The 17,185-nt window shown below is 61.0% G+C and overlaps 1 protein-coding gene across 1 annotated transcript in view; it reads right to left on the reverse strand.

Annotated features, from left to right (window-relative positions):
- The window catches only part of ALS2CL (ALS2 C-terminal like), a 23,320-nt gene extending 9,142 nt beyond the window's left edge, over positions 1-14,178 (reverse strand). The window contains exons 1-14 of the mRNA XM_045297699.1: positions 12,900-14,178; positions 11,369-11,508; positions 10,132-10,324; positions 9,639-9,704; positions 8,481-8,655; positions 7,800-7,931; positions 7,019-7,141; positions 4,968-5,026; positions 4,786-4,852; positions 4,136-4,332; positions 2,758-2,823; positions 2,279-2,377; positions 2,017-2,178; positions 1,151-1,262 (exon numbers count right to left, since the gene is read on the reverse strand). Coding sequence (XP_045153634.1) covers positions 1,151-1,262; positions 2,017-2,178; positions 2,279-2,377; positions 2,758-2,823; positions 4,136-4,332; positions 4,786-4,852; positions 4,968-5,026; positions 7,019-7,141; positions 7,800-7,931; positions 8,481-8,655; positions 9,639-9,704; positions 10,132-10,324; positions 11,369-11,471 — 1,554 coding nt within the window. The 5' untranslated portion in view covers positions 11,472-11,508; positions 12,900-14,178. The remainder of the gene's footprint in view (positions 1-1,150; positions 1,263-2,016; positions 2,179-2,278; positions 2,378-2,757; positions 2,824-4,135; positions 4,333-4,785; positions 4,853-4,967; positions 5,027-7,018; positions 7,142-7,799; positions 7,932-8,480; positions 8,656-9,638; positions 9,705-10,131; positions 10,325-11,368; positions 11,509-12,899) is intronic.
- Positions 14,179-17,185: the final 3,007 nt, after the last annotated feature.

Genomic DNA, 17,185 nt, shown 5'->3' on the forward strand with positions numbered 1-17,185 from the left:
GTTCCTTTCTGAGTCTCTACCCCGAGTCCCCTCCCGCCTTCTCTGCCACTTTCTTTCAACCTCCCCAGAGCCAAGTGGAGCATAAGCCATCACGTCACAGCGACACAGCCTGACTCTGCCCCAAGCACCTGGCTCGGATGCAGGTGCGACAGAGGGCGGGTGCTGAACAGCCAGGGGCAGGGCACCCTCTCTCTGCAACTTGGCAAGGTGGCATTGGGCAGTATGGTAGTGACATCCGTTGATGTCCACTTGAAGATAGTAAACGTGCAGGGGGCGGGTATTCAACCTGTCAATCCACAGCCTGATGGTGCCTCCTTGTGGGTGTGGCTTTCTCATAAGGAGGGCCCGTGAACCCCCCACCCCTGCCTCTCTGCCTTCACCTTCCTGCTGGCAGACCCTGGTGGCTGCCCGAACCCTGAGATGTTTCCACGGCCATTGGATCCACATGACTTTGCACCCACCGGCCTGTGATCTTCCTGCATCCTGCATCCCTGCATGTGGTTGCATTAGTCTGAAGAGGGACTTACGGACTAGTATCGGGTTTATGGATCTGAGTTGGACTGGGCTGGGATGTTTTCCTGACAGACCCTGAGTTCTTGATATAAAGTTCTGTCTTACACATAGAGGACACAGAGTCCCTGCCTTTGTTTCCTAGTCAGCCCAGCCTCACACAGGCAGGGCTCTCGTTCACACAGTAGGGACAAGGGGGATGACATGAGATCGCCCAGGAGGGGGTTGGCTCAGGCAGGAGTTTGCTGGAAGCCAGGGACACCAGGGGTGTGTGTTCCAAACGAGGGTCTCAACATGGGGAGCACAGCTAGCCCACCAGCACCTGCTGGGCCAAGGGCAGTGTGTCGCTGTGCCCCTGATTCTTCCTACTTTCCCAGGTCTCTATGGCGAGCACTGCTACCCCGAGTCCCCCGTGGGGAAACTGAGGCAGGGAGGAACAGGAGCTTGGCTAGGGCCAGGGTAAGGGGAGGTGGCTGGTGGAACTGGATGCCTGCCTAAGTGGCAGCTTCCCCCTGCACTCAGGAACCCAGTTTCCTGCCCCATCCGCCCAGCCTCAGCTTGGCCTTCCGGAATGCAGAGAAGGAAAGTTCCAGACCCTCAGCTTAGGCAGCGCAGGACACAGGCAGGTCACCCCACTCACCACCATCTTGTCCGCCTGGAAGCAGCTCTGGTAACAGACGCCTGCCTGGGTGACCAGGACGCCCAGGCCATGGCGCTGGTCAGCCTGCCACATGCCGATGTAGTGCTCGCCCCTGGAGGTGTGGCCAGAGTGGGTCAGGGTCAGCCCCGCGGGCCTGATGCCAGTTCAGGTGGCCCAGGGTGGAGGGCGGAGGGCAGGGAAGGGGCTTTGCCACATCTGAACCCATGTGACTCAGACAGGGGATGAGTGTGGCTGAGACCCCAGGGGGAAGAGGAGGGGGAGATGGGCACCCCAAAGGCTTCCTGGGGGAGGTGGCCAGGAGGACAGTCAAGGGTGCACGTGGGATGATTGCTCACGTGGGCCATGACGTGGAGCAGGGAGGGTGTGAGGCAGATGGGCAGGTCTAGAAAGGCTGGAAGGGTGCATGCAGACCCTTCAGGACTGAGGTCACAGGAATGGCCCCAAGGACCCGGGCTTTGTCTCAAGGCCAAGAGAGCCTACAAGGGCCAAAACCCTTGGAGGGGACCAATTGGCTCAGAGACATGAGTGGGGGCCGGAGGGGAGGGTGAGCACTGCAGGTGGGGAGGCCAGGGCTCCCTCAGTCTGTGCCACAGCTACCAATGAGGGAGTGGAAGGGATGTGGGGAGCCAGAGGGATTCTGGTCCATGGACCACAGGACTCCTGTGGTTATGTATCTGAGGCAAGGGGTTGGTGAGGGTCCTGTCTGCCCCTCAGGCCACCAGAATAGGTCCCTGTCCTCTCAGACCCTGTCACAAGGCCATAGCCCCTCAGTCCCTATTGCAGGGCTATATCCTCTCTGAGCCCAGGACAGGGAGTGGCCCCTCTCTGCTGACTGGGGTGCTGACCTGTCTCTGTCTTCCCCGATGCCGTAGCCGCTCCTCTGCCCGAGCTCCCAGTGACCTGTGTACTTGCAGGGCTGGGAGGCTGTCCGGGCGCTCTCAAAAACCCCAAATCCATGCCGGAGGCCCTCCTGGAAGTAGCCCTTGTAGACATCGCCAGTGCCGTACCTGCAGAGTCCAGAGAGCCGGGCCTGCCTCACAGAATGTGGCCGGAGGACAGGCCCAGCCCAGGACGCAGACCCACCCACCAGGGCACGGCGTCACTTACTCACAGATGCCGTAGCCGCACATGCTGCCCTCCCGCCAGTGGCACTTGTAACAGTCGAACTTGTCCTCAGCGGCCTGGGGCACCAGGCAGATGCCAAAGCTAGCCAGGTGTGGCAGGACAGGGTGGAAGTCATCTCCCTGGCCTGAGATGCCTGTCCCCCCTCCTCCCTGCCACCACAGAAGCCCTGTCCCCAAGGACCCTTCTCAGATGACAGGGCAAACCTCAAAGGTGCTCAGCCCCCCTCTTCTTCCCAAGAGCGCCTCTCAGGATACCCCACCCTTCCTCCTGCCCCCTGGCGACCCCGGGAGCACTTCCTGGGACCTACAGCGCCTCAGTTTGACCCCTTTTGTACAATGAGGGGAGCTGGCCCTGGGGTCTGGGAATTTAGGGTGGGACCAGGCTGGAGCCCACGGCCGGGGAGAGCCAGCCCCCTGTGTGTGCACCTGCTCCGCTCCGGCAGGAGCCCCAGCCTGCCTTACCCATGCTCCAGGCCCTGGGAGAAATTCCCCACGTGGCTCCGCCCATCCGGCCACTTCAGGGTGCCTCTGGAAGACAAGACAAGGTCCCCAGGCGTCAGGCTTTTCAGATCCATGCCTCAGCCCACCAAGGACCCCAGCCAAGCTTAGCCTCGGACTTCCTTAACCTCCTGGACTGGACTCCCTTCTCTTCAGCAAGGCCTGTGTCTCAACCTCAAGCCCCCATGAAGAGCTCTCGACTCAACTCAGCCCACGGCCAGTGAGTCTACTCACTGGGGCTGATTCACTGATACAGTTTTCCGAGGCTTTCAGCTTGACAGGAGCAAAGAGCTTCATGTTGCTCCAGCAGAGCGGCTGGTGGGTTTGAACCACCAACCTTACGGTCTTCTTTACTGCAGCCACTCCAAGTCCATCCACCATACACCACTGGGAAGGCCCTGGAAACACCTAGATCGCCTCCTTTCCCTTGACCAGGAAGAAGCTCAGAGCTCAACTTCAAGCTCCAGTCAAATGCTACCACCCTTATTCCCTCGGGAAAAGCATAATATATAGTTTTCTTTTTATCCACGAACCTTCTCAAGGTATTTCTGGAGGTAAGTATAGGATATCAGAAACTATTATCAGGAGCTTCTTCCGGTCTCTGGGCCACAGTTATTCAGGTGGGGCGTGGAGTGGGCCCTATGGGTCTTTGAAAACCTGCTTCCTTTGTGGGGTTCACGTGTACCCGCCGCCATCAAGGTGGGTGAGCAAGGCTCACCCTCCAACCTGCCTGGAGACCAGGCAAGTCACGCCGGTCTCTGGGCATCAGTTTCCACATCTACGAAACGGAATGCCAACAGGTGCCTCCCCCCACCCCGACCCCGCTGAGGGTCTCCATGAGGATCAATATGTGGAAACCAGACAAAGCTCTGTGTGATCTAGTTACTCTCCATCTGCCTAGCCTGAAGTGGCACCTGCGGGCCCATTCCCTGAGGTGGGCCCCAGGTGTCCTGGCGTCACCGTCCGGAACACTCCCCTGTTGGCAGAACTAGGTAGCACCCAGCTACCATGACTGAAGCGCTGGGTCAAAGAGTCCTGAGAGGAATCCTGATCAAAAGGGAGGAAATCTAGGTCCAAATTCCAAGTGCTTCTTAAACCCAGAATCTCTGGGTCCACAGGGATACAATGAACCCCCGAGACTCTTGTCTTAGGATAACCTTTGAACCCTGAACCAGAAACACCCTCTGAAAGCCTCTTGAAACCAGAGCGACTTGAAAGGTTCGATGAGCGCTTAGATGCAGCTGGCGCGCAGGAAGTGGCTGGTGCTCTGCCGGGCATATCCTCAACCACACAGACAAGTCTTTTTTTTTTTTAGAAAGCACAGGGAGCCCCAGACACTCACTTGCCGTGCGGCCTGCCCCAGCACCACTCGCCCTCGTAGGTGGCCTGGCAGAGCCGGCCCTCCACTTGGAAGGTGTACGCCTCGCAGCGGCAGGCAGGGGGCTCAGGCGGCTCTGGGTCTGCCCCCATCACCGGGAAGTCCTTCTTTCCACACAGGGCTTGGCGCACGGCCTGGGTCACCTTCCTCTGCCAGGCCACCTGGTAGGGACGGGCGAGACACAGGGAGTCACTGGTGCTGGATGCGTCCTTCCAGGAAGGGAGGGGTCAGCCCTGGGTTGCTGAGGGCCGCAGGAGCCTTAGATATGCCACCTGCAGCTTCAGGGCTGTCCAGAGCGGCTGGACAAGCCTACCGGGAGGCGATCAACACAGACCCTCAGCCTGCTTCCTATAGAAAAATGCCCAGTTCTCTACAGCATCCTGATGCCTGGCCCCAGGCTGACCCCTGACCTCAAGCTGACCTAGCCCCTGCCCCAAGGCCAGCCGCTGACCCCAGGAGGACCACTGGCTCACACTGACCATGCCCCCAGAGTCCTGTCAGCCTCTCTCCCTGCACTCCCATAGAGCCCCCCACACCCCCCAGCGTCCCAGGATACCAACACTCCAGCCCTGGCCCCTTCCCTCCCTCTCCCATTTCACAGTCTCCTCACTCACCTGGCCCTGCGGGTTCTTGGCACAGAAGGAGAACTCCTCTTCAGGTGTGAGCACGTGCAATGTGTCCCTAGACAGACATGGAAGAGTTGACCCAGCTCCTGTGCAGGAGGGGGTGGGGAGGGGCCCAGGGGTGGGATGGAGGCAGCAAGGAACCCAGGGTGACCAGGGAGGGGGCTGCTCACCTGTCCTGCCCAGGATCCACCCACACCAGCTTCAGATCAAAGGTGTGGACATGATGGCCCTAGAAGAGGTCGGGGCACAGGTGACTTCTGGATCCCCAGCCAGATGTTCGCCTAGACCTGGGGCCCAGGCTGGCCCCCAAGCACCAGCTCCACCAGCACCCCCTGAGAATCCCCCAGGCTGCTCAGGCCAGCATCCCACCACCGAGTGCCTCCCAGAGAGTCCCTACATCACCTGCTCCTAGTCTCTGGGTGGGGCAGCTGCTCCCCTCCCCTCCCACCCAAGGCCAAGAACCAGGTCAAAGTGCCCTTCCTGTCTTCAATCCTGCTGGCCGCCTCTCTAGGGCTCCTAGCACCTGGCAGATGGAGCCTCACATTCAAGGCCCCCACGGGCCACTCCGCCCACGTATCCATACCCCACACCCCCGACCAGCTGCTGCACACCTGTGCACACCTGCCCACAACTCCCTGGCCCTTTGCTCATCCTCACCTTCTAGTGGGAGCATCACCCCTGTCCCAAGAGCCATCACCATCCTCTCCCCAGGGGTGACCCTGGTTGCCCAGCCTAGGCTGGCTAGCTGCTGCCCCACGGGCACAGAAGGCTTTGGGGGGAAGTATCAGACTTAGGCCTGGAGATGACGAGGAGCTGGGCAGAGTCAGACCAGGAGCAAGGGGGCCCAGGCAGAGAGAAGTGTGCATGGAGACAGGAGCCTGGGCTGGGCAGGGCTTCCCTGCTGGGCTGTCGCGCATTCCACTGGGTCAATTTGGCTGGGCCATGGTTGTGGTCCGATGTCATGATCCTGCATGCATTGTCAACCTTAACCTCTATGTGCGGAGGAGGCAAGATCAGTATGGGGCATTGCCTGGGGTCTGAGGAGTCGCTGCTATGGTCTGATTGTCTTACAAATAAACACCACCACCAAAAAAAACCCCAAACTCACAGTTTGCAAAGAAACAACCAAACTTAATTCTGCCTCAGGGCAACCCTCTAGGGCAGGGCAGGAAGCCCACGGGGGTTTTCCAAGACTGTACATCTTTCCTCCGGGAGAGGAAAGAAAGCCCTCTCCTTCTCCCATGGAAGGGCTGGTGGTTTTGAACTGCTGACCTTCTGGGTAGCAGCCCAACGAATAACCACTACACCAAGCAGAAAGACATAAGCAGAGAGGAGAGGGGCCTCTCGAGCACCGCGAGAGAGCCAAGAGCAGAGCTCATCCTTGGCACCCAGGGGTCCTGTGTTGAGAACCTCCTAGATCCAGGACAAGCTTGATGCCCAAACCCACGGAGATCTCCAGGGAATGCTGGGCCCACCGATATTAAAAGAAGACGAGGATTCCCTGAAAGCCTTCCCCTAGAGCCAGCCCCCTGGATTCAGATTCCCAGCCTCCTAAACTGTGGGAGTCCAGGTGTCTGTGTAGAAGGCACCCACTTGATTTCATGAAGCACAGGATAACTACGGCAGAAGTGGGCACTACCACCCCTCCCCAGACTCAGTCTCCTCATGTGCAATGTAAGGGACTTCCAGGCTGGCCTTCTGCCTGGGCAGAGAACACGGTGCTGTGAACACCACAGAGGGAGTGAGGCCCAGGGTGGGCAGAGTCTGAGCACAGTCCCTGCCCCCCCACCCCATACCCCCCACACCCCCAGGCCAGGCTCCCTCCTGCTTGGTAATGCCGAGGTGCCGACTCCACAAGGCACTTCTCTCTGGGAGCTCTGCGCCTGCCTGCCTGCCTGCAGGCCACCTGTGCCTTCCTGTCTGAAGAAGAAGGGGCTGATGGGCCACGGAGGCCCAGCATGCACCTGTAGAACAAGCGCACTCACAACGACCAATGAGGAACGGAGGCAGCCACACGGAACCAAGAACACGTGTAGCCGGGGAGGGCTGCCATCAGGGTGCATCTCAGGTTGCCCTTCCAGCAGCACTGCCAGGAAGGGCCTGTGGGCGACAGCCCCGCGCTGGCCACAGGTCCTGGTGGACTGCCCCCTGGGCCCCAGCACTTGGCCTTGGTGTCCCCACCAGCGCCCCGAGGCAGGCTCCTGCTCCCAGCCCCACAGACCTGCAGCAGCACAAGGCTGTCTCGGAACAGCAGCACGCGATCTGCCCGCAGCGGGGAGACCGTCACAGGGATGTCCCTGCTGTCCTGCAGGAGCCGCCGGTCAGCCGGGTTGCAGAGCTCATCCTGGAGGGGGGGTGGGGGGTGAGGGAAGTAGTAGGGAGGCAGTGCTCAGGCAGCTGCTGCGCCACCTGCCCGGGAGGTTGAGGTACCTCCTGGAGGCTCCTTCAGAGAAAGCCCAACCCCCTGCCGGGTCAGTGGGAAGCACAGGCCTTAAGACATGGGTCTGTGGTCTGGGTGCAGGGTGGGGGTGGGGGTTGGGGGGAACTCATTCTTGGCCACCCCCAGCAGGGTAGCACCCATTCTCTCTTGAAGCTTCACCCAGCCTTCTGCACCCAGCCCCTCACTCCCACGCCACGCCCCTAGCCACACCCCCAGGAATGCTCACCTTTCAACCTGTCCTCCCTACTTCTCTACCCTGAGCCTCTACTGCCCTCTTGGGGCACGGAAGCCTCCTGTCCTGCAGGGGGGACACAGGCCACAGTAGACAGGGGCAGCCCACCCCACCCCAGTGGGAGCCTCAGGAGAGAGGGCCAGTCTGGCTGACCGCTGTTTCCCCCGAGCTAGACAGTGCCTGACTCGGGAGGCGCTCGGGAAGGCCACCGGAGGACAAGTCCAAGCACCCGGAGGGGGAAGCTGAGGCACAGAGAGTAAAGCAAGGAGCTGGGGCTACCCAGAAGCCCATGGGCAACGCGGGCCCCCCTTCTACGGGCCCCACGCTCACCCTCAGCCGGCTGCTCAGGGTGGGCCAGAGGGCCTCCGTGGCCATTGCCTCGTCCAGCGCCTGGCTCATGAAGGACTGCAGGTTCCCAAAGAGGGTGGCTGCGTGTACCACCAGCTTCCGGGTGGGGTGATTCTGCTCGGGGCAGGCAGCCAGTGAGTCTGTACCCTCTGCTGGCTGCCCCTGCCCTGTCTGGGTCAGGGAGCTTCAGGCGAGACCAACGGTAACCCCTCTCTGGTTAATAACCCTGTGGGGAAGTTCTACCCTGTGTTAGAGGCTCCAAGAAGGGGTCCTGATGGTAGTGGGCTGCCAGGCTGCTAACCACAAGGTCAGCAGTTCAGACCCACGCGTGGCTACTCATGAGAAAGATGAGGCTTTACACTCCCATCAAGATTTGCAGCCTCGAAGACCCACAGGGCCAGCATTACCCTGTCCACAGGTCGTCGTGAGCCAGAATGAACTTTGGTTTCCTTTCTCCAGCGAAGGGGTGGGGCTTCCTCGGGGCGTCAGGACTCTCAGATGGGGCAGAGCACTGACCCACGAAGACCCCTGAGCAGACATGACCCCCTCTGACCCTCAGGACAAGGCCAGGTCCCCTCGGGCTCCCCTGTGTAGGTTTATAGCCTTTTCCGGCTCAAAGCAGGGCTATAACCCTTAAGAGGCACCGTGCCCCCTGGTACCCACCTCCCTGATGGTGTCCCCGAGGCTCAGCAGGAGGAACACATACTGCTGCACGTGATGGGTGAGGGGCTGGCGGAGGCTCTGGACCAGCACGGGGCCCACTGCGCCCTCGAGGCTCACGGAGCCCATGGCCCACAGGAACTGCTGCAGCACCTTCCGCTGGTCTCGCCAGTGCGCGCTGAGGGAGGGTCCACACGTCACCTTTGCTCCCTGCCTAACCCCTCAGGGCCCAGGCCCCAGAGCCAGCACAGGGATGGAGTTGCCCCCGGGGACACTGAGTGGTGAGGTCTCTGAGTCTAGGGGATGCAGTGGGAGACACCCTCCTTCCCTGCCCCCCAGCATCTGGACCACTGCATCCTGCCCTCAGCCTCAGGAAACGTCTCCTCTTCCTCTTCCTATGGAAGAGAGCTCTCAGGGCTCCCATCAGGGTTCTCAGACAGAGCCCGAAGTACTCCAGGCCTTCTCTGGGGACTGGGCTTCCCAGACACACACACACAGACATACACACGCGCACACATCCACACATATGCACACAGAGACAGACACACACATACACATACATGTACACACACATGCATACACAGAGACACATGCATACTCATATATACATACACAGAGACAGATGCGCGCACACAGAGACATACACGCACACACATGCACACATATGTACACAGACACACACAAATATATATATATGTACATAAATACACATGCATACACACATATCCATACACACACATAGAGACAGATGCACACAGGCACACACAAAGACAGGGATAGACACACAGACACACACACATACACAAAACACAGAGAGACAGACATACACACATACACATACACAGATATACATGCATACACACACATACAGACACATACACAGAGAGACAGACACATACACACATAGACACGCATATAGACCCACAGAGACAGATGCACACATACACACAGAGAGACAGACACACATGGACACACACAGACACACAGACACATACATACACACACAGACACAGAGACACACATATATATACACAGAGACAGACGCACACAGATACACAGACACACACACACATACAAATACACAAAGAGACAGGCAGACAGACACAGACACAGAGACACGCACAGCCATACTTCGGGGCCACTGAGGGACCCCACGCTCACCTCCTCTGCTTTGCTGCCCCCTGAAAGGCCCGCGCCACCATGCAGTTTGTGTAGGACTCGATGTACCTGTGGGCATCACCAAGGAACATACCTCTGAAGCCCCGCCCTTTCCCCACCCTGAGCACTGAGCCCCCGGGGAACAAGACACTGCCTGGTGACCAGGTTGGCTTGAGCCCTACCCCAACTTGGCAGTGCCAACTACAAAGTCTCCCTTCCCTGGAGGGCCCAGGGAGGGGGGGCGCAGCTTGTGGGTCTGCGATGACTCAGCCCACCACCAAGCTGACCCCTAACCTCCGGGCGGGGCCAACGCCTGGCAAACCTGACCCCAAGATGAGTTCCCCTGCTGAGACCATCCCAGGCCCCTCCACCCGCCATTGAACCCTGACCTGGGCCTAAGTCCTGACCCAGCTGAGTGCCAACCCCAGGTGAACCCTAATGCCAAGTGAAGCCCTGATGCCAAGGGCAAACCCCAGGCCCGCCTGGCCAGCCTTACTCGATGTGGACCTGCAGGACACGCTCTGCACCATGAAGCAGCAGGAGGGACTCCAGCCCCACGGAGTCGGGGTGGTGCAGCCTCTCCCGCAGAGAGTGCCGGCTCTCCTCAGTCACCTTCCACAGCCGCTGGGAGCTCTGGTGCAGCTGCTGGAGGAGCTGCAGGCACTCTCGGGTCCAGGCATCCGAGGGCTCTGGGGCAGGAGGCGGGGGCACAGCCACGGATCAGGAAGGAGCATGGGCTGGGGGTGGGGTGGGATATGGGGGGACACCAGCACCCCACAGTCCTGGGACCCCAGCCTGTACCCCTGGAATCCTTGGAAAGGGTTAGAAGCAAATAAAAGCATGTATGTCCCCCGGAGCTTTTCAGGGGACGGGCAGGCTGGAGCAGCGGGGTAAGAAGAGGCAAGAGTCAGCCTCTCCACTAAGCAGGGCCAGTGCTGACCATCCTGAGCAGCGCAGCGGATGAAGCACACACCACAAATACCCTGCCCACCACCATCACCACTTAGGCCAAGGGGTTTCTTGACCCTAGACTCCTAAGAAGGTGACCTGGTGGCTCAGTGAGTTAAGCCAGGACCTCGGACCACGAGGGTGTCAGTTCAAACCCGCCAGCTGCTCTTTGGGAGAAGGATGAGTCCATCCGCTCCCATCCAGACAGACAGTCTCAAGAACCTACGGAGCAGCTTGGCCCTGTCGCTCTGAGTTGGAATCAACGCAGTGGCAGTGTTTTGGGGGCTGGACACCTAAGATCCTGCTGGGCCCACAGGGACAGTCAGCCCTCTGCCACATCTGGGGTATAAGCAGAGGCCCAGGATTCAGGCACCTGCCCCTTCCAACTGTATGTCCATGCTGGAAGCATGACTTAGGCCACCTGCCTTCCAGTCAGGCTTGTGTCAAGGCACCACCAAATGCCAGGGCAGTGCAGGGAACAAGATGAAAACTCAGGCCGAGGGTCAAATCCAGGCCTGTGACCAGGCAAGGTGGACTGTGGTCTCGGTCAGGTCTGGGCTGGGCTGTGGGTTCAAGGGGCCCTTGGAGGAGAGAGCAGCCAACAGTGGGTACAGGGGCCCCTGTACCATCAGAGGACACCAATGCCAGCTATCACCACCAGATATTGAGAAAGCCTCAACTTCTCAGGAGGCTAGCAACCTGTCCAAGGTACGCAGCAGGCTGGGACTCCTGGCCCTGGACTGCTGCTGGACCCCCACCCTCCCCAAGGGAGAGCCTGCACTCACCGGTCAAGAGCAGGGGCTGGAGGACCAGGCTGTTGATGTGGGCGAGGGCAGCAGAGAAGACCTCCTCTAGCCGCAGCAAGGATGCTTCCTCGGAGCTACACATGACCAGGGCGCCAGGTGCAAGGCCTCCTGGATGGGTACTGGGTTAGAGGCAGACAGCAGGGTCAGCACCATCCTTTCCAGGGCAGGTGCCCAGAAGCAAGGTCCATGACCGCCCCAAGTCAGAACAACTGAATGAGCGTAGGATGTCTCAAGGGGAAGCCTCAGAACTAGTCCCTGACTGCCCCCCGCCCCCTGCCCTGCACCACCACCGTCTTGCTCTCCACCTAGACCAGCTGAGGGAGTGGGAGGCACACAGCTGCTCATTTAATCCAGTTCTGGTCTGCTTACTGTTCTACTCAGACACCTCCCATGGCTCCCCAGTGCCCAGAGAAATAGCTAGTGGTGTAACCCCCCTCCCCATCAAGCCTCTGCTCAGCTTCTGCAGTCTCTGGAGACAGGGCTATGTGGTCAGAGGGGCAAGTCCTCCCCCCGGCTGTGGCTCTGGGCTCCTTGTCACCCAACAAACAGAACTATATCAACAAGGGGAGAGGTTGGGGAGGGGGTACCTGGAGGCTTCCTGCTGGGTGTGGAAGACAGGTAAGAAACACAAGGGCAGGAAGGAGGCCCCAGCACAGGGGTAGGGACCCTGAGAGGAAATGGCCCAGCCTATGGGCTAAGCTCCCCATGCAGCACCCCGCAGGGAGTCATGGAAGACTATTGAGTAAAGCAGTAGTTGGGTCCCAAACTGGGACTGGTGACAGGTACAGAGAAGTTGGCAGAGCAGGAAGAGGGAGAGGCCAGCACGGGGTAAGCTTAGACACCCCCCCATGCCCACTGCCAACCTGGCTGAACCTCCACAGGTGGGGGGTCCCTAGGGCTGGGCAGGTGGGCTAGAGCCTGTGGATTTCCTGGCCTGGAGTGAGAGAACCTTTGAGCAGGCAGGGACCACTTGGGGAGGAGCTGCCAGGGTCCTGAGTTCAAACCTGCCCAGACCTCCAGGGGTGAGAGCCAGAGTCTTTCCTCCCACATCCCCAGGCTTCCTGTCTCTCTGGCTCTGGGGCTGGTATGGGGGCAGGGGGCGACATTGGGGCAGCCTAGGCCAGACCCTGAGCAGGAGCAGATGACACAAGCAGACCTCGCCCAATAAGGTCGCCTGAACCCATAAAGCATCTAGATCCCTGGCAGAAACTATGCCATCCTGGGAATTGTGTCTGGGGCCCAGCAGGCTGAGAAGAGTGTCTCAGGATTCTGGCCAGGCATTCCTGCCCCACCTTTCCTGCTACTGCCTCAGAGGAGGGTGAGGCCTAGGAGGAGGGAGAGGCAGGAAGGAGACTGGGCCGGAAGCTCAGCTTCTCTCTCGGCAGGAGGCTGAGGCAGCCGCAGCCCCTGGGGAGGCAGGGGGCTTCGGGTCAGCCCAGACAGGCCAGGAAGAGTCCAGTGGAAGGGGCAGGGGTGGGACAAGTATGGCTGGGGCCCAGCTGACCCTCACCTAGAAAGGTCCCTGGAGGCTGATCTTTTTCCACTTTAGCTGACAGTCAGCCAGAGGTCTGGTGCGCAGAAGCAAGGACACCCAGAGCAGGCCAGGCATGGGGGGCAGCCAGGATGGGAAGGGTTGGGTCCAGACCGGGGTGAGGAGAAAAGAAACTGCAATAAACAGCTGGCCAGGTGGGAGGCCGTGAATCCCGGCACCCTTCCACCCTCTTACCCCACTGCAGCCAGCAGGACATTCCAGGCAGGGAGGTGTCTCTGCCCCTGGCAACTCTCTGCCCCTTCTCCCGGAGTGGGGGTAGGGGGCTCGTCCCTGCTCAGTTCTGTCCCCATAGCCGCCTGCAGCTATTGTCCTAGGCACAACTTCTGACACCCCCTCTTCCCCCGACAGCCCCTCAGCCCTGGCCCTGGCTGGGTTACCCAGTCTGAACATCCTCGGCCGCACCTAACTTCTCTATGAGGGGGTCCCAGCTTGAGCAGAGTGTCCTGGACTATTTTAGTCCCCCTCAAAAGGACAAAGTGCCAAAGGGGCATTGCTCTGGGTGGGGGGTCTGATCCTCAGAGCCTCCTCTACCCTCAAAGTGGCCCTGCTGCCCCTCTGGGTGAGTCACACAGGCACGGTTTAGCAGCTACTACTTTGAGGCTCTTCCAGGTCTGTGGGCCAACGGGAAACTGAGTCACACTGCTCGGTGGAAAAGCCAGATGTGTAGCGTGTCTCTGGGGTGGGGGCAAGGGGCAGAGGAAGAAAGAAGGCTGTGGACTGGGCTGGGCAGACACTTCTAGGGGTCCGAAGGAGCTCTGCTCCAGGCTAGGGTGTTGGGGCTTCATTCTGGAGGTGATAGGAAGACAATCAGGGTGGGGACAAGGCCCCAGATAGGACCTAAGTGTATGTATTGGATGGCAGGTGCTGACACTTCATATGAGAGGGGCCCAACTCCTAGTCCCACTGCCCCATGCAGACCCCTCTGGTCAGGGGCATCCTCTGTCCAGGCCTCAAAGGTTCCTTCATGCAAGCTGCACACGATATACATATGGGGAAACTGAGGCCCAGGCGGCCAGGAGAGCCTGGAGACACGGCAGAGCAAGCACAGGGCTTAAGCCCTGGCCTATGGCTCCAGCCTCACCAAGCTCATGCCAACTCCGTGGCTCTGAGAGGCTGAGCGTCCCACCTGAGGGCACACAGCAGTTCCTGACAGCTTCCAGACACCTACCTTGTCTGTAGGTGGCCTTGAAGCTCACCAGGGGTGGGGTGAGGACAGCCCTGGCCAGTCTTGGCGTGCCCAAGTGAGTCAGTCAGGTGTCTGTCAGACCAGCTCTTGTGCCTGCATTCCTGGTGCCCCCTGGGGAAGGTCACTGAGGCTTTCCTCTGACCTGTCCACTCAGGCACCTGGGCCGCACCCTGTCACGGCCTTCACTCTGGTATTTCCTGGTCTGACCCCGCCAGGAAGCTGTTTGCAATGGAGCTTTCTCCAGGGCTGCCCTGGAGGCTGCTGGGTCAAGGGGCTTTGGGACAAGGGCTGAGTGGTCAGAGCTGAGCCCTCAGGGTCCCCAGCTGGCTCCGCCCCCCGCACCTTTGTGGTCAGGTTCCCTGCTGCTGGCCCTCGGCGCCCGCAGCCCACCTCCAACTCTGGGACCTCCCAGCTGTCCCGCCCCTCCCGGCCCGGCCCACGCGGGCGGCTCCCAGAGCAGCGATCCTGTTTCAGCCGCCACCCTTCGGCGCCCGCGGCTCACTTCGGGCACCACCGGGTTCCAGCCCGAGCGCCCTGCCAGGCGCGGCGTCCGTCACCACCTCTTGACAGCCCGGCAGGCTGGGCGACACCCCGCAGCAGCGTGCCAGCCACGACCCCGGCTGCTGCCCCTAAGCCTGAGCCGGTGGCTGGGTGGTGCCCGAAGGCTGGGTGGTGCCTGCTGTGAACGCCCATTCTGTGGGGGCCCCCAGGGGCTCTTCGGACGGCCGGGCGTGAGTCCCGCAAGGGACCCAAGAGTCCGGGAGGGACGAGGACGCGGCGGTCCGAGAGCCCCGGGGCCGAGTGGGGGGCACGCAGAGCGAGAGAGCCCGCCCCGAGACGCGCCCCCTCCATCCCGCTCTTACCTGAGCGGCGAGGGTGCCCCGCCGGGTGCCTGGTGCGGCTCCTCGCTGGCCGCCGCCCCTCCTCCTCCCCGCCCTCCGCGCCCCCCCGCCCCCCACGTCCCAGCGCCGGCCCCGCCCCCGGAGGTGCAGCGGGGCGTGGACAACCGGCGGAGGGCCGGCCTTGGAGGGGGCGGGCCGCGGGGCCAGGCTGCGCCCACGCCGGCCGCGTCGCCCAAGGCCCCCCTGGGACCCAGCGGCGGGGCGAGGGTATTTCGGAGGCCGGACCCCTCGGCCCAGCACCGCACGCAGTCTGTCGCCTCGGCCGCCTCGCTTCCCCTACGCGGGTCCCGAGGAGAGGGGGCGTGTCTGGAAGGCGGCCCCACCCCACCCAGTTCCTTGCGCCCCCCTCGATCTCCGCCCCGGTGGGCCTCCCCGCACCGGGCCTCCGGAGCGCTGGGTGGCTTAGCGAAGCGTGGAGCTAGCTGATCGAGGGTAGACCGCCGCCCCTCCGGTCGGGGTGACCTTGGGGAGACCGAGTCCCCCACCCCCATTCCCGAGTCCCAGCACGGCCCAGTGGACCGTGAAGCCCGCGGGTTTCTGCGCCAGGGCCCGCGACCTTAGAAGGGTAGCTGAAGACTATTCGGCACCTCCCGGGAGGGGGAGGGACCTCGGCTCAAGCCGCGGACAAAGAAGCCCGCTGTCTGTCGCCCGATCCCCTTCTGGCCCACAGTCCAGTCCCCCATCACTTCCCGTGGCAGGCAGGAGCCAGGGGGGTCGCCGCTGCCTCTCTCCTGGCTGACGGCACTGAGGCATAGAGGTCTAGGTTCACAGGAGTTGGGGGGCGGTGCGAGAGCAGAAAAGGCCCTTGCTCAAGTCCAAGGCCACCCTCATCCTGCCCGCCCTGAAGAAGGATCTCAACCGTTGTAATGGGGGCCTGGGGCTTGCCAGGCTCGACCCCCTCGGATGAGCCTCAGGTTCCGGTGACTGTTAGATACTACCCCTTCTTCCCTCTCCCCTTCTTCAGACACCAAGCTGGCACCTGGCCTAGTTTGAAGGTCCCCTTTCCAATCTCAGACTCCCTACCCCAGCCAGCACCCCAAGGGAGTGCTCACTCCCCAAAGTCCCCTCACCTCCACCCCTGGAGCCTGCTGCCGGCCCCCTAGCCTAAAAACCCACCCCTCAAGGGGGATGGCTCCACACACAGACATGCCCCTGTCTTTGCCAGCCTATCCTGAGACTGGGCAGCCTTTCCTTCCCACCTCCCTAGCTCCTCCCACTCCTACTTTAGTTTGCCTTCAGGGACTGCCTCTCACCCCCTGACCCCTAACACCTCATCTGCATCCCACATTAGCCCCTCCTTCCCAGCTGATGCCCCCCATGGTCTGTGTGATGGCGCCCACCCTGGCCTGTGGACACTGGATTTCCCTGTGGCCAAGCAGGGCACAGCCAAGCAGGGCCACCAGCAGGCACCAGAGCAGAACCATGAAACGCAGGCTTTAGGTGCTAGAGAGGCATCCAGGGTCTTCCCTTGCCGGGACCCCTGTGTTGTGCTCTGCACGGCAGAGCATGCTGGAAAGGGGCCTGGTGGGGAAACTGGTGGGGCTTCTTCTTGCAGTGTGACCCTGAGGAAGTGTGCAGCCTCTCTGAGACTTAGTGTCTCTGCTGATGAGAGGGCCGTGGCAGTGCCTTCCCCACAGGGGTTAAATGGGGCTCTGGAGGGGTGGGGAGGCAAAGTCTCCCTGGGTCCAAGAGACTCCTTCAAGGATGAACAGGATCTCGACAGGTCATTTGGGCCCCTGAGACACGGTGTGGGTGGGGGCAGGGGTGAAGAAGGGGGTCCCTGGGCTTGGGAGGGAAGGCCAAGGGCGGGAGGATGACCAGGAGTCTATGCACAAACAGGGGCCCTGAGCAGGTGGGCTCTGATCCTGAGGGGTCAGCCTGTCACTGAGGGAAGGCAGTGCTTCCTTCAGGCAGGAAGGGAGGGCTCCCTCAGCTTCCTCCCTAGAGCCCTGACTTCCTGTTGGGTGACGTCCAGGGAAATTGGAAAGCTGTCCGAGTTCTGGGCTGGGGGCCAGTCATGCCCCACCCACTCCCCATCGCTGGGCAACATCACGGGCAATGCCAAACCCGTTTTGTCATCTGCCAGATGGGGTGAAAACTGCCCAGCCTCTTTTTCAGCTGGTTCTTGGCTTGGAGCCAGCTGGACCCTCGGTGGG

The sequence above is a fragment of the Echinops telfairi genome, unplaced genomic scaffold (genome assembly GCF_000313985.2).
Source record: "Echinops telfairi isolate 266 unplaced genomic scaffold, ASM31398v2 ScPeMD7_7420;HRSCAF=8458, whole genome shotgun sequence".
NCBI classification, from domain to species: domain Eukaryota; kingdom Metazoa; phylum Chordata; class Mammalia; order Afrosoricida; family Tenrecidae; genus Echinops; species Echinops telfairi.